The 17,583-nt window shown below is 39.8% G+C and overlaps 1 protein-coding gene across 1 annotated transcript in view; it reads right to left on the reverse strand.

Moving 5' to 3' along the window:
* CSMD1 (CUB and Sushi multiple domains 1) overlaps positions 1 to 17,583 on the reverse strand; it is a 2,028,540-nt gene that overhangs the window by 86,750 nt on the left and 1,924,207 nt on the right. The window contains exon 54 of the mRNA XM_084623138.1: positions 9,416 to 9,589. Within this exon, the coding sequence (XP_084479264.1) occupies positions 9,416 to 9,589 (174 nt within the window). The remainder of the gene's footprint in view (positions 1 to 9,415; positions 9,590 to 17,583) is intronic.

Below are 17,583 nucleotides of genomic sequence, written 5' to 3' on the forward strand. Positions count from 1 at the left end.
AAAACCACAGGGAACTAATTTTATTCTTGAAACATGACTGACTTCAATTGAACAAAAATCTGAGACTGGTGAATGATACAAATTACTCATCTATTTAATAAGGCAATAATGTTTGTCCAATACCCATTATATATTAGTTAAGATCTATTAGTTAAGATCTAAGGTCCTGGTCCTGCACTTAGTGCTTGTCTATCTAAACTGAGTAAATCTGCACTATTGTAATTACACTGATGTAGTTATACTAGTGCAAACCTCTAATGTAGACACACTGCATAGATGTAAAATGTGACTTACAAATATGTAGCTTAAATTACCTCAGTAACTTAGCTGTAGCTATACTGTTGTAAAATAGCCCCATATAGAGAAGGTCTTACACACATTCTCGACTGTACTCACTCACATGAACAACCCCACTAAAGTAAATGGGAATACTTATGTGAATACAAGCATGTGTATATATTTTTGAAGGATCAGCGCCTAAAGCTATTTTTTTTGTTTTTAAAAATTCACAATACTGTGGTCTATATTATTGTTAGAGCTCTGCCAAATATTCACTTGAATTATTAACAAAATGTAGTGTTTCCTGAATAGTGTCATGTCAATGGAAATTTCCACCATATTAAAAGAAATTTGTGGTGGGGCTAGCAGGTGACAGGGATGCATGTGAAAATGTTTCTATGAGGTGTATCATGGTACATTTTTGAATTCTAACCAAGAGAATTGAAAGAACTGAAAAGTGAACTGTAAGGCTGGATGGAGGTTACTAGTGGTGTTCTTCCGGAATTGGTCTTGGGACCAATCTTATTTAACATTTTCTTAATGACCTTGGTACAAAAAGTGGGAGTATGCTAATAAAATTTCTGGATGACACAAAGTTGGGAGGTATTGCCAACACAGATGATGACCGGAATATCATATGAGTAGATCTGGACAACCTTGAAAACTAGAATAGTATAAATGGGATGACATTTAATAGTGCAGAGGGGAAGGTCATGCACTTAGGGACTAACAACAAGAATTTTTTGGTATAAGCTGGGGACATGTCAGTTGGAAGCAACAGAGAAAAAGAAAGACCTGGATGATCAAAGGATGACAATAAGCCACCAATATGATGCAGCTGTGAAAAAAGCTAATGCAATACTAGGAGCCATCAGGTGATATATTTCCAGTAGAGACAGGGAAGTGCTAGTACCATCATACAAAGCACTGATAAGACCTCAACTGGATTACTGTGTGCAATTCTTGTGTCCCACATTTAAGAAATGAACTCAAACTGGAACAGGTGCAGAGGAGGGCTGCTAGGATGATCAGAGGAATGGAAAACCTATCTCATGAGAGAAGACTCAAAGAGCTTTGCTTGTTTAGCCTAACCAAACAAAGGCTGAGGGGACATAGGATTGCTCTCTAGAAATACATTAGGGAGAGAGAGGAGTTATTTAAATTACGTGCCAATGTTGACACAAGAACAAATGGATATAAACTGGCCATCAGTAAGTTTAGGCTCGAAATTAGACACAGGTTTCTAACCATCAGAGGAGTGAAGTTCTGGAACAAACTTCCAATGGGAGCAGTGGGGGCAAAAAACCTAACTGGCTGAACTTAATATGTTTATCGAGAGGGAATGGTGTTATATAATTGCCTACAATGGCATGTAGCTGATCTGTGACTGCCAATAGAAAATATCCCCAATGGCTGGTGATGGGACACTAAATGGTTGCAACAGAGAATTCTTTCCCATGTGTCTGGCTGGTGGGTCTTGCCCAAATCTAAAGGTCAAATTGACCACTGTATTCCTTCCTGGGAAAGGAATTTTTCCCCAGGTCAGATTTGCAGAGACCCTGGTTGTTTTCAGCCTTCATCTGCAGCATAAGTCACTTCCAGGTCTAACCCAGACAGAGTAAATAGTGGATTCTCTGCAACATTAAGTCTTCAAATCATGAAGGAGGAATTCAGTAACTCAGTCACAGGTTATGGGTCTATTACTGGAATGGGTGGGCGAGGTTCTGTGATCTGAAATGTGCAAGAGATTACACTAGTTGGTCATGATGGTCCCTTCTGGCCTTAAAGTCTATGAGTATGTGTTTTCATACCGGTATAACTGTACCCATATAATTAGATCAATATAACTGATAAAACTTTTCCCAATTATAAGGCCTTAGTCTGTAGCATCCTTTTTTAAACCTGTTTTCTCAGTCCTGTATGAAAGGAAGGAGGACAATATGCTCTCAAAGTATGACACAGTTAGGAGCAAGTCTGCCAGCTACCAAAGAATTTGTAGATGTCCACAGAAACAATGTGATTTAAGCTTTTGTTTATATTCTACTCTAAGTTATTAATTCTGCTCTTTCTCCAGTGCATATTGTATAAAACAAAATTGTATCTATTATACAAATGTATGTGAGATGACCATCGGGCTGTTATGAGTGAATTTCACTCCAGTCAGGAGATATTTTTACAGGCATTATAAGTAACTGCTTACTGTGAATAAATGCATGTTGGACATTTGTTTTTCTTTTAAAAAAAAGCATGTCCATCACATTGGTACCTAAGGTACTTCTAGCTCGAGGTTTCAGCCACTAACTCACACCACCTAAGACTATTCAAAGGGCTTTTTAGACCACATGCTATTGAGGTGACAAACAACCAAATAAGGACTTCAGGATAAATATTTATTTAGGCACATGAAATAATAACTCAATATAACAAGAACTGCAATTGACTATAACAAGATTTTTTTCCAAAATTTCACACCCACACTACCATCACTTTGGCTCCTCCCATGACAGCAATGGTAGAAGCATTAGTCTAGAAAGACACAGATGTTTTAAACATCACACCGTGTACATGCTATCTAAGAAAGTTAGAAGACACAGGATGAAATGTGGGTCCCACTGACATCAATAGCAAAATTCCTATTCAGTTCAATGGGGACAGGATTTCACCTATTATGTTTAAAACACTGACAGCTACCAGAAACCCCTGCCTATACCAGTGCTCTCACCATTTTTACCACCAGTAGAGCTGGTGGTACCAATGTTAGGAAAGACTAATGTAGAAACAGCCTAGTAGTCCTCAGGTCATATTTGGATATAAAATGTCAAGTAATTAGTTGCTTTTATGTGAACAGATTCTAGACATAATGGGCTAAAACAGGAGTTACACAGTATGATTTTTGTTTGTTAAGTAAATGGGTTCTTCCTTTAGTGAAAAGGCTGCTAGGAACTTTTTAGTATCATTGCAACAGAAATACTCTGAATTGTCTAGCTGTATTTACAAATGTTTACTGAGCATGATGAATAATCCTGTTGCAAATTGAAATAAAATAACTTTCATTCTACAATAGCAAATGGCATGCACAATTACAGTGAGTGAAGCCAAAAGTTCATTACTGATGCAAGTGAACTAGACTGAGATCTGGAAGAATGGTTTATGTAAAATCTCTGTTGAATTAAAGGGTACAGGTCTGCTAGCATCATGAATCTTTTTGTACTAGGATACTCTAGAGACTGGAAGGTTTGTCTTCCCTATTCACAATTTCACTAAAAAATTAATATTTTACTGTAGCTAATGGTCTTCTCCATTACTCAAATAGGAGACTTGTAGGGCAAAGGTATGTGTTATATGAAGAGGTGTTCAGTTGGAGGCATTGTTCCCTCTGAATAAATTCTGAATCAATGTAACTGGATGAAAGGTGTTTTATATAGTATGGAATCTAGATGGAATGGATTTATACAAGTACTCTAGTAAAAATATTTTCAATTTAATTTGTACAAATTTTGGTTGAAAATATTTTGAATAAAATGTGAAACAATCTCTGGAAATTCCAACAAAATAAAAATTAAAAATGCAGATTTTTTTAAAAAAATGAACATAATTCTTTGGCATGATTTTGTTCCAAGTATATTTAGGCGCAGTGTGTAAAGTGACAATTACAGGGGTCCATTCAAAACACAAAATATATGGTTCCACTACTTGTGCTAAAAGAGGTCATTTTGGGTTTTTTGTATTTTATATGGTATAATGGAGGAGATTCAGTAACAAATTGTGAAAAATGAGATCTTTTAGTCTACCTTTCTCTCTTCTTTTTCCCTCCATAAGTGGCATAATCCAGGCAGGTATTTTATTTCATGATTTCTGCCCAAAAGAACTTGAAACTGTTTTCACCTAAGATTGGACCCCTCAATCCAAATTATTAAAAAAAATAAACAAATCAAATTACTACAATAATTATGCTAAAATAATCATAAGGTCAGATAGAAAACTCACCAAAAAGAAGCACATACAGAGGTAAAACTCATAGCCTTATTGGACCAAATACTGCTCTCAGTTACACCCATAATCACCCAGTGAAGCTGGGGAGGTGGCACTGATGTAACTAAGAGCAAAGGTGCTGTCTAGTGTACTCAGTTATATTGCTATAATTATACAGGTGTATTTTTACCAGTATAAACACACACAGACAGGAGTCTTGCTGGAGCACAGCAGGGTTATACAAAGCAGTGGGGCTCAGACATGCTGTATGTCTCTCTTGCTGCTCCTTTTAGCAGGTGTCAAATGCTCTGTGGTCATTGTGGTTCCATATACTTGATGCAAAGAGCAGCATACAACATGTTTTGGTGTTTCATTTCTTTCCTTGCAAATTCATAGAGACATAGATGTTAAGGCTACAAAACTTGTATTTAAATTAAAATAAGTGATCTCATTGGCTTCAACAGGACAACCCACATGTGAGAAGCTAAGCATGTATGTTAGTGTTTGCAGGATTGGGGCCCTAGTTATTGTTGTACAATGAATAAAACTGTTTTCCAAATGAAAATGCATAATACATACCAATGAGATAAACACAGTAGAAAAATAAATACGCTTCAATGAATAAAAAATTATTCCCCTTGGAAGAACAAACACTACAAGAAATAAAAGGAAATAGTAATATTGCAGTAAAAATGATTCCCAGGAGGATGCCAGAAAGCTCCTTATTCTAGATTATGAAATAATGACTCTGCAGGAGATAATCAGTTCTGTTGTATATAGAAACAAATAGATACACCACTTATGTTCATCAGAGCATAGTTTTGAGTTACAGAAGCATTGAAAGTACTTAATTCCCACTCTCAACGATTCTGACTTAAAAAGTTAGGTTTGATCCCTCTAAATTATAAATTTCTAAATAATAACTTCAGAATATTTCTCAGGATGTAGTTTTAATAATTGGGGAGCAGATCTATGAATACTAATATATTACCACAATATCAAATATTACTTATAGAAAACTAAAATAATAAAGAAGCAGAGTACAATTATGAAATAATACCAGTTCTCAAGTCAAAAGTTTTCCTGATTTTATTATTACAAAATACAATGTAATTGAAATGCTGTCTTTTACAGCCCCAACAAATAGATCATAGCTTTATACAGCAGATATCTGGAACAGAATTCATGGTTTTAAGCTACTTTAGCAGCATTACACCCAAAATCAATACAACAATAATCTTAAACCAAATCTGCATCAAATATTTCCTTCCTGTTCAAGCGAAGTACCTTCTGATGCATGACTCATGACAAAATAGTGGTTATTACATTTTAGGGAACACATCTAACTAAAATCAAAGGATTCTTTAGACCAACAGAAATGGCCAACAACATTTCATTAAACTCTTTTCAAAGCATGGTCTATTCTGTAAAGAGATTTTTTAAATGGCAACATGTTGCTATGTTGACTGTGTTTCGGTTTCTGTATCTAATATGTTCAGTTTGCCAAGAAAACTCAGCCTAGGCTCTGAAAATCAAGCTTGGTTACTTTCTTCTTAAACATCACCACCTTTAGAAATGATTCTGCAGGCAAAGTCTGCGGCATCTGTGCAATATCAGTGCCTTTAATGAAATATATGTAGTCAATGATACTGCTGATGATGGACAAGAAGTAATAAAATCTAATTAACTCTCTCAGCTGAGCTGACACACCAGTGCAAAAAAAAATACATTAAAAATAGTAAGACCCCTCTTTTACAAAAACACTTAAATTCATGCTTTAATCTATTTTTATTCTGCACAGCACTTATATAGGTTTTCAACTTTAAGCAAATTCTTAAGTCCCATTGATTTCAATGAGATTTAAACACTTACTTAAGAGTTATCCTCAGTCATGATTCTTTCTTATGTCGTGGCCTCAAAGCTTATTTTTTCATTAAGTAAATACTGGGTATGTTTTTCTGTAGGCGAAGGTAGCAGCAACTCCAGTAGTTATGTTTTCTTAACACTTTCCAGTATATGCAACTATTTTAATTGTTTATAACTCTGTAACATTTTAGCTGTTTTGGCTGTAATTCTATGCATGCTCTATCAGGCTAATTGATATTATTATGCGACAATTTCAGCATAAATAGTTCTGCCATTTCCAAAATTAAGTTAGGGAACACAAGTATGTTTGCCACAGTTGAAAAAAATCCAACTCTTTTAGTATTGTCATGCTTTGGAACGTAGACATTAAATTTGGCAGGGCAGTAGCTCTGGATTAAGGGAGATGCCTTTTGCTCTCCCTGTGAAAATTCATCCTGACTTGGCCAAATTATAAGCCTCCAAAAAATCAAAAAACTCATAAGAGTTTAGCAGCTGGCTGCTCAAATCTCTGAACATTCCAGTCCACTGAGCATACTCCCAGCCCCATGGAGTTCCCTACATATATTTGGATGGTACATAGAAAAAAAAAAAAACTTCAGGATACTCTTTGGTCCATTGGCTGTTTTTGATACAGGTATGAAGTCGAGTGAGAACAATGAAAGCTCACTCTTTCACATAAAGTCAGCATAAAGTCCAGACAGAAATGCAGCACTTGCACCCTCGGAATGAATGGGATGCTTTATCAAATTGGGATCCCAAAGAGGGTAGATGTTGGCAGGAGTTGTGGCCATAATTACCATAATTACCAACGCTTATGGATACCCTTGTGCAAGATTTCAAACCATATAAACTAAACTAATATAGCTACCCCCATGTGGATTCAGCTCCAGTCATGTAACACATTTAAAAAGGAAAAGAGCAATAGACATGAACCATGACTGAGATAATGTCAGATCAACCTAACATTTGGAATTTTCTGACTTATGTATTTGATTTCTATGCTTTCTTATCCTCAAAGTCCATTTCTTATTAATGTCATTTTCTTGAATTTAACTTCAATGTGTTTGCCTGTTTGTTTATTTTTTTTTAATCTGAGCAATTCAGCTTATGGAAATTGCAAGGGGCGGAATAACTGAAAACCATAGAGTCTATACTGGTAGCAATCAAGCCATATAAACTAGCATTGCACTTATTATATGCATAAAATCTTTCTTAAAATTGCTATTTGACAAATAAAATATTATTTAGAAGGTCCTTCTTTCTCTCAGTGTGAGAAGTGGGAAAATATTTCTTAGTGTGTTAATTACAATTTAATGATTCATTGCAATACATAAGAAAGTAAAAACCATTTGATCCTAAATAGGAATCTCTTTGCTAATTGCTATTGCTCAGTCCCAATAATTAGGTTGTCGTGCAGTTAACTCACTTCGATATATTTTGAGAGTAGTGACTGGGGGAATTGCTACCCCTCTATAGAAAGCTAAGAGTCTAATTCCTCACACACTGAGCTTGAAATTGCTTCTGCCAGCTCTGGAATAATATGATGGTCTAATCACCACAGTTAATTATCATTCTTAGCAACATCATTGTAATAAATATATGATTTCAATATACCTACAGGTGGAGATAATAAAACCAGCAATAACTGCACTTGACTTTACCACAGACTTGTATTCCCCTTTTTAGTCTCCCCCAAACTTTTCTGCTCAGACACAAGGTAAAAAGAAATCAGTGTGTGCCGTGAGTTTCAACACTATAAAGACGTGGATTTCTGGGAAGGAACAAACAGCATTCACATTTAGTTCATGCTTAAATAACCACAACAATTACTTTTTCTCCGTCCAAAAATATTCAGGTAAAACATACTAGCTGGCATCGGTAACTAATTTATCTACTTTAGTGTTGACCTACCATTCAGCAACTGGCCCATCTAGACTCCGGATTGGAGGCTTCTATCATTGCTAATGCTGATGGAGACAGAGGATGGAAAAAGACCCCCCTCACCTTCAGAACTTTGCCCTTAGATTCACACCAATGGGGAGAGAACCAAAAACTTTCAAAGGAATAGTCAAAGAAACGCTCATGCTGTCTGCATTCGAGTGTAATTTGCTGTCACTTACTATTATTTAATTATTCTTGCCTATGTTATTTCTCAGCAGGACGAGATTTACCTGGGTATGAAGCCTTCAGCACTTGGAAAATTCCAGCTGGTACAGAACATGGCAGCACATCTCCTTATCAACACAAGATACCATGAGCACGTCAAATGTATTCCCTACTCTCTACGCTGGCTTTCCACAGAATTTTGAATAATGGTCTCAGTACTTATCTCAAGGGTGCTCCGTGGCCTGGGTTCCGGATATCTAAATGATTGACTAAAACTCCAGGAAGAAGACAGTAGTCAACAACTTTGCTCCTCTGGCTCATTGGACCTCTCTACAATAAGGGCCAATTTCATCTGTGTGGGAGAGAGAGCTTTCTTGGGGGCCGTCCCAAGACTGCGGAATGAATTCTCCTAGGAACTAAGGATCATAACAAATCTCAGCACCTTCTGCTCTAAGTGCAAAGCACATGTCTTTGACCTTGTCTTCTCTAACACACACACACACACACACAGGCAAGGTCAAAGAAATGTATCTTGCATTTAGAGCAGAAGGTGGTGAGGTTTGCAATGATTCTTAGATCACCTGAAAATTCATTCCACAGTCTTGGGACAGCCCCCGAGTTGGAGGAGCCTTTCAAATACTACTAGAGCATGGATAAGTCTTAGGGAAATAATATAGTATATTTTCATTTTGATGCATGAAGATTTATCTGTAGACCTATTAACTTTAATAAGAGTAATGCACTCTTTTCCTTACAAAAAACATTAGAGTAGCGCACCTAAAATCATCTAGGTTGTTTACGATGGTTTATTACCTTGAATACAAAATTTAGGGCTAGATTCTCTGGTCCACCAAGTTCACTTTGCACCACTTACACATTGCTGAGCACACTTTATATTGCTATAAGCAGTCATATTGCCTCAGGAGAATTCTCTCCATTTAGGACCTTAGATCAGTGGCATAATGGAGCCTTAATGACAAGTCGGCTGGATGCCTGAGAATCAGGAAGCCACCATTGCTTCCTTGACCGCCTCCCTTCTTCAGTGTGCCAAAGCAGAGCTCAGGTGCAGAGGAGTCTCAAGCCCTAAAAGTTCAGGTTTAGAACTTGATCCAAAGTCTTATGAATTCAGTGGAAAGGATCCCATTTGGAGTACGTCCTTAGACAGGAAATGCTGAATGGAAATATTTCTTACCTCGGCAGGTAGGTAAAAGGCTGCTCCACTGTCCATTGCTCCGGCACTGTGCTCGAGAGGCACCTTGAAGTAAATACCCAGTGCCGCAGGTAAAGTTTACAACATCATTCAAATTGAACTCGCTTCCATTAGTTACTCCATGGGCTGGGTTCCCAGGATGTCCACATGTGATTGCTGTTAAAATAAAACAAACAGACTAACATCTAATTGAAATGTGCAGTTCTATGGTATTACTTGCATTTTAACCACTTATTTATTAATTTGCAATGTAGTCATCTTTTCTATTTATGTAATGCTAAAATATAAATTGAAGAAAATAGAAGATACATTTGTGGAGACTTTTCTATTTCTTTACAAAAAATGTTGAAAAAAATCAGAAAATGTCCAGTATCTATATTTTAACTACTGCACAATAAAATACATATAAGTATACATGAGCATACTTAGATATAGAGCATACTTTAGACAGATCTGAGATCTTTTCAACTAGATCATTTAAAACAAAGTCGCTCTTTCTCTTCTATTATTCAGAATTCTGTAGGGCCAGAAACCTGTACTCCAATCAACTCAGATTTTATTTAACACTTCAGAAACACACACCTCTTGAATAGCAGGATTTTAAATAATGGTGATTTAAGGGAGGAGTCAGAACCCAGAACTAACCTTAGTAATATAAAAAATCCCTAAAAAAATATGTGTAGTTACCTTAAAATATCAAACTTTGATTTTATCTACTTGAAAGTTTTGGATCTATTCAGCTGAAATATTATTTCAAATAGATTTTCTGAATGTAAGTAATTATTTATTATTACTAAAAATAAAATAAAATAATAATAATAATAATAGTTGTTATTAATTAATTTGGTTTGTGTCCTCTCATAAGGAATTCTATCCTGCAGAGACTTATGCATGTGCTTAACTTTTTTATGCATGTGCTTAACTTAACTAAGTGCCCAGTTCCATTGACGAAATGTGTTGCCATGTTCATTCAGGATGTCACTGTTAAAAACAATAGTTTAGAATTGCACTGCAGTGCATTGTATCTAATTGTAAATCTTATGGTCAATGAAACTATTCATCCAGTCAAAGTTATGCATGTTTCAAGATGCTGCCCTACATTCTAAGTCCTTTGGGACATGGGTTGTGACTTGCTCTGATTTGTATAGCATGAAACACACTACCCGTGGCTAATAAATATTAAAGAAATGAATATGTAGAATATTTATTCATAAAGTGCTTTAATTCAGAGAGCAAAGTCTGAATTGAGCCAGTAAGATATACAGGGGCTTTTTGCTCTGCTCTTTATGCTACTTGGGGAATTCCTGCAAATTCTGTTAGAAGTAGCACAAAGGGGAAGGAACCAGAGGCCAGGATCCATCTCTCTCTCTCTCTCTCTCTCTCTCCATAAAGATAGATAGATAGATAGATAGATAGATAGATAGATAGATAGATAGATCATAAGGAAAAATAGTTAAATAAAGTTCAGAAGTGCTCTATAATAAACTGGAATGCCATATGGGATCAGATCAGTGATCCATTTAGATCTAGTACCTTGTGTCTAAGATCAGACAGTATCAAGAAGCCCAGTAGTAGACCACAAAAAGAAAAGGTGTACTTGTGGCACCTTAGAGACTAACAAATTTATTTGAGCATAAGCTTTCGTGAGCTACAGCTCACTTCATTGGATTCATGCAGTGGAAAATACAGTGGGGAGATTTATATACACAGAGAACATGAAACAATGGGTGTTACCATACACACTGTAATGAGAGTGATCAGGTAAGGTGAGCTATTACAAGCAAGAGAGCGGGGGGAAAAAACCTTTTGTAGTGATAATCAAGGTGGGCCATTTCCAGCAGTTGACAAGAACATCTGAGGAACAGTGTGTGTGTGGGGGGAGCGGGAATAGTTTTACTTTGTGTAATGACCCATCCACTCCCAGTCTTTATTCAAGCCTAAAGTTAATTGTATCCAGTTTGCAAATTAATTCCAATTCAGCAGTCTCTCGTTGGAGTCTGTTTTTGAAATTTTTTTGTTGAAGAATTGCCACTTTTAGGTCTGTAACTGAGTGACCAAAGAGATTGAAGTGTTCGCCGACTGGTTTTTGAATGTTATAATTCTTGACGTCTGATTTGTGTCCATTGATTCTTTTATGTAGAGTCTGTCCAGTTTGGCCAATGTACATGGCAGAGGGGCATTGCTGGCACATACCACATTGGTAGATGTGCAGGTGAACGAGCCTCTGATAGTGTGGCTGATGTGATTAGGCCCTATAATGGTGTCCCCTGAATAGATATGTGGACACAGTTGGCTACGGGCTTTGTTACAAGGATAGGTTCCTGGGTTAGTGGTTCTGTTGTGTGGTTTGTGGTTGCCGGTAAGTATTTGCTTCAGGTTGGAGGGCTGTCTGTAAGCAAGGACTGGCCTGTCTCCCAAGATCTGTGAGAGTGATGGGTTGTCCTTCATGATAGATTGTAGATCCTTGATTATGCGTTGGAGAGGTTTTAGTTGGGGGCTGAAGGTGACGGCTACTGGCGTTCTGTTATTTTCTTTGTTGGGCCTGTCCTGTAGTAGGTAACTTCTGGGTACTCTTCTGGCTCTGTCAATCTGTTTCTTCACTTCAGCAGATAGGTACTGTAGTTGTAAGAATGGTTGATAGAGATCTTGTAGGTGTTTGTCTCTGTCTGAGGGGTTGGAGCAAATGCGGTTGCATCGTAGAGCTTGGCTGTAGATAATGGATCGTGTGGTGTGGTCTGGATGAAAGCTGGAGGCATGTAGGTAGGCATAGCGGTCTGTAGGTTTCCAGTATAGGGTGCTGTTTATGTGACCATCGCTTATTAGAATCATAGAATCATAGAATATCAGGGTTGGAAGGGACCCCAGAAGGTCATCTAGTCCAATCCCCTGCTCGAAGCAGGACCAATTCCCAGTTAAATCATCCCAGCCAGGGCTTTGTCAAGCCTGACCTTAAAAACCTCTAAGGAAGGAGATTCTACCACCTCCCTAGGTAACACATTCCAGTGTTTCACCACCCTCTTAGTGAAAAAGTTTTTCCTAATATCCAATCTAAACCTCCCCCACTGCAACTTGAGACCGTTACTCCTCGTTCTGTCATCTGCTACCATTGAGAACAGTCTAGAGCCATCCTCTTTGGAACCCCCTTTCAGGTAGTTGAAAGCAGCTATCAAATCCCCCCTCATTCTTCTCTTCTGCAGGCTAAACAATCCCAGCTCCCTCAGCCTCTCCTCATAAGTCATGTGTTCCAGACCCCTAATCATTTTTGTTGCCCTTCGCTGGACTCTCTCCAATTTATCCACATCCTTCTTGAAGTGTGGGGCCCAAAACTGGACACAGTACTCCAGATGAGGCCTCACCAATGTCGAATAGAGGGGAACGATCACATCCCTCGATCTGCTCGCTATGCCCCTACTTATACATCCCAAAATGCCATTGGCCTTCTTGGCAACAAGGGCACACCGCTGACTCATATCCAGCTTCTCGTCCACTGTCACCCCTAGGTCCTTTTCCACAGAACTGCTGCCTAGCCATTCGGTCCCTAGTCTGTAGCTGTGCATTGGGTTCTTCCGTCCTAAGTGCAGGACCCTGCACTTATCCTTGTTGAACCTCATCAGATTTCTTTTGGCCCAATCCTCCAATTTGTCTAGGTCCTTCTGTATCCTATCCCTCCCCTCCAGCGTATCTACCACTCCTCCCAGTTTAGTATCATCCGCAAATTTGCTGAGAGTGCAATCCACACCATCCTCCAGATCATTTATGAAGATATTGAACAAAACCGGCCCCACGACCGACCCTTGGGGCACTCCACTTGATACCGGCTGCCAACTAGACATGGAGCCATTGATCACTACCCGTTGAGCCCGACAATCTAGCCAGCTTTCTACCCACCTTGTAGTGCATTCATCCAGCCCATACTTCCTTAACTTGCTGACAAGAATACTGTGGGAGACCGTGTCAAAAGCTTTGCTAAAGTCAAGAAACAATACATCCACTGCTTTCCCTTCATCCACAGAACCAGTAATCTCATCATAAAAGGCGATTAGATTAGTCAGGTTAGATGACCTTCCCTTGGTGAATCCATGCTGGCTGTTCCTGATCACTTTCCTCTCATGCAAGTGCTTCAGGATTGATTCTTTGAGGACCTGCTCCATGATTTTTCCAGGGACTGAGGTGAGGCTGACTGGCCTGTAGTTCCCAGGATCCTCCTTCTTCCCTTTTTTAAAGATTGGCACTACATTAGCCTTTATCCAGGCATCCGGGACTTCCCCGGTTCGCCACGAGTTTTCAAAGATAATGGCCAATGGCTCTGCAATCACAGCCGCCAATTCCTTCAGCACTCTCGGATGCAACTCATCCGGCCCCATGGACTTGTGCACGTTCAGCTTTTCTAAATAGTCCCTAACCACCTCTATCTCCACAGAGGGCTGGCCATCTCTTCCCCATTTTGTGATGCCCAGCGCAGCAGTCTGGGAGCTGACCTTGTTAGTGAAAACAGAGGCAAAAAAAGCATTGAGTACATTAGCTTTTTCCACATCCTCTGTCACTAGGTTGCCTCCCTCATTCAGTAAGGGGCCCACACTTTCCTTGGCTTTCTTCTTGTTGCCAACATACCTGAAGAAACCCTTCTTGTTACTCTTGACATCTCTAGCTAGCTGCAGCTCCAGGTGCGATTTGGCCCTCCTGATATCATTCCTACATGCCCGAGCAATATTTTTATACTCTTCCCTGGTCATATGTCCAACCTTCCACTTCTTGCAAGCTTCTTTTTTATGTTTGAGATCCGCTAGGATTTCACCATTAAGCCAAGCTGGTCGCCTGCCATATTTACTATTCTTTCGACTCATCGGGATGGTTTGTCCCTGTAACCTCAACAGGGATTCCCTGAAATACAGCCAGCTCTCCTGGACTCCTTTCCCCTTCAAGTTAGTCCCCCAGGGGATCCTGGCCATCCGTTCCCTGAGGGAGTCGAAGCATGGTAGTGTCCAGGAAGTGGATCTCTTGTGTGGACTGGTCCAGGCTGAGGTTGATGGTGGGATGGAAATTGTTGAAATCATGGTGGAATTCCTCAAGGGCTTCTTTTCTATGGGTCCAGATAATGAAGATGTCATCAATGTAGCACAAGTAGAGTAGGGGCATTAGGGGATGAGAGCTGAGGAAGCGTTCTAACTCAGCCATAAAAATGTTGGCATACTGTGGGGCCATGCGGGTACCCATAGCAGTACCGCTGGTTTGAAGGTATACATTGTCCCCAAAAGTGAAATAGTTATGGGTGAGGACAAAGTCACAAACTTCAGCCACCAGGTTTGCCATGACATTATCGGGGATACTGTTCCTGATGGCTTGTAGTCCATCTTTGTGTGGAATGTTGGTGTCGAGGGCTTCTACATCCATAGTGGCCAGGATGGTGTTTTCAGGAAGATCACCAATGGATTGTAGTTTCCTCAGGAAGTCAGTGGTGTCTTGAAGATAGCTGGGAGTGCTGGTAGCATAGGGCCTGAGAAGGGAGTCTACATAGCCAGACAATCCTGCTGTCAGGGTGCCAATGCCTGAGATGATGGGGCATCCAAGATTTCCAGGTTTATGGATCTTGGGTAGCAGATAGAATACCCCTGGTTGGAGTTCTAGGGGTGTGTCTGTGCGGATTTGTTCCTGTGCTTTTTCAGGGAGTTTCTTGAGGAGATGGTGTAGTTTTTTTTGGTACCCCTCAGTGGGATCAGAGGGTAATGGCTTGTAGAAAGTGGTGCTGGAGAGCTGCCTAGCAGCCTCTTGTTCATATTCCGACCTATTCATGATGACAACAGCACCTCCTTTTTCAGCCTTTCTTGATTATGATGTCAGAGATGTCAGAGTTGTTTCTGAGGCTGTGGATGACATTGTGTTCTGCACGGCTGAGGTTATGGGGCAAGTGATGCTGCTTTTCCACAATTTCAGCCCGTGCACGTCGGTGGAAGCACTCTCTGTAGAAGTACAGTTTGTTGTTTCGACCTTCAGGAGGAGTCCACCCAGAATCCTTCTTTTTGTAGTCTTGGTAGGAAGGTCTCTGTGAGTAGTATGTTGTTCAGAGGTGTGTTGAAAATATTCCTTGAGTCGGAGATGTCGAAAATAGGATACCAGGTCACCACAGAACTGTATCATGTTCGTGGGGGTGGAGGGACAGAAGGAGAGGCCCCGAGATAGGACAGATTCTTCCACTAAGAGTATAGTTGGATAGATTAACTATACTGCTGGGTGGGTTAAGGGAATCGCTGTTGTGGCCCCTTGTGGCATGTAGTAGTTTAGATAGTTTAGTGTCCTTTTTCTTTTGTAGAGAAGCAAAGTGTGTGTTGTAAATGGCTTGTCTAGTTTTTGTAAAGTCCAGCCACAAGGAAGTTTGTGTGGAAGGTTGTTTTTTTATGAGAGTATCCAGTTTTGAGAGCTATTCTTAATCTTTCCCTGTTTTCTGTAGAGGATGTTGATCAGGTGGTTCCGCAGTTTCTTTGAGAGCATGTGGCACAAGCTGTCAGCTTAGTCTGTGTGGTATGTAGATTGTAATGGATTGTAGTAGACCAGTAGTAGTAGACCAGTTATGAGAGGAAATATCCCTTACATATTTTTATTCTAATGTAAATTGTGCTCCTATTATTTACACAAATGTTCACTGTTTTTAAAATCTTTCTAATGATTTCATCCTCAATATCTTACAGTAATGAGTTTCAAATATAAATCATGTGTTGCATAAGTAAGCATTTCCTTTAATGTGTTATTAATTTGTTCCATAGCTCATACAGGATACAACTACTAGGAACTATATTTTTAGAGTACACTTATAACTGTTGTACTCTTATTTTATGGACAGGCACCAGCTCATTTCTGTGACAAAATGGAAAAAAATAAAAAATGAAAAAAGAAAGAAGTTAAAAGCAGAAAGCAATGGAGATGTATATTTACGTCTCTTTGACATTGTGTCAGTAATAATAATTGTTGTATTCATTTAAATGCCGTTTGTTGCATTTTTTTAATTTCATTGCAGTTTTTTTGAAAAAAATAAATAAAGACAAATTAAAATTTGTTTCCTTTTATTTTTACTGGGTGACTAACTGCCCAAGACCATTTTCACCAATCAGGAACAATTTCTTGGACATTAATGCGAGTGTCCTTCTATAAAGGATTAAAGACCAGATCCTTGACTAGTGTAAATCAGCCTTACCAAAATCAACAGAACCATAGTGATTTCATAGAATCACAAAATCAGTGCTATGCCTTAAGCTTTGGAACAATTTCTAGGAGGAATCCCTTTACTGTGCGAGACTCCCAAAGGATCTTCATCTTCCTCCAGGGTAAGCCTCGCAGCCTCACTGCCTCCTTGACTGAACCTCAGGGCGTCATCACTCCTGGTTCACATGGTGAGCTCTGCTCAGTGATTCCAACTGAGATAGACTCCTGGGAGAGAACTGTATACTCTTCAGTGATTAATGCACCTCAACAAGTATTCACGGTGACACTCAAACAGCATTATCAAAACAGTAGGATTTATTAGTCAACTGGAACACAACACAGGAAGTCTTTAGGTTAGCATAGAGACATGAAGGTTAAAGATAGGGTTGCCAACTTTCTACTTGCACAAAACCAAACACCCTTACCCCAGCCCTGCCCCCGCTCACTCCATCCCCCTTCCCTCTGTCGCCCACTCTCCCCACCCTCACTCACTTGCTCATTTTCACTGGACTGGGGTAAGGGATTGGGGTGTGGGATGGGGTGAGGGCTCTGGCTGGGGCTGCGGACTCTGGGGTAGGGCCAGAAATGAGTTCAGAGTGTGGAAGGGGGCTCCGGGCTGAGGCAGCATGTTGGATGCAGGAGGGGATGAGGGCTCTGACTGGAGGTATGGGCTCTGGTGTGGGTCCAGGGATAAGGGGTTTGGAGTGAAGGAGAGGGCTCCAGGCTGCGGGGTGGAGCCAAGAGGTTAGGAGTATGGGAGGGGGATCTGGGCCGAGTCAGGGGGTTGGGGCATGGGACGGGCTCTGGGCTGGGGATGCAAGTTCCAGGGTGGGGCCAGAAATAAGGGGCTCAGGGTGTGTGGGGGGGTCTGGGGTGGGGGTTGGGGTGAAGGGTGGGTCAGGGCTCTGGCTGAAGGTGTGGGCTCTGGTATGGGGACAGGGATGGGGGATTTGATC

Source organism: Lepidochelys olivacea, assembly GCF_965140295.1.
Source record: "Lepidochelys olivacea isolate rLepOli2 genome assembly, chromosome: 3".
Classification (NCBI taxonomy): domain Eukaryota; kingdom Metazoa; phylum Chordata; order Testudines; family Cheloniidae; genus Lepidochelys; species Lepidochelys olivacea.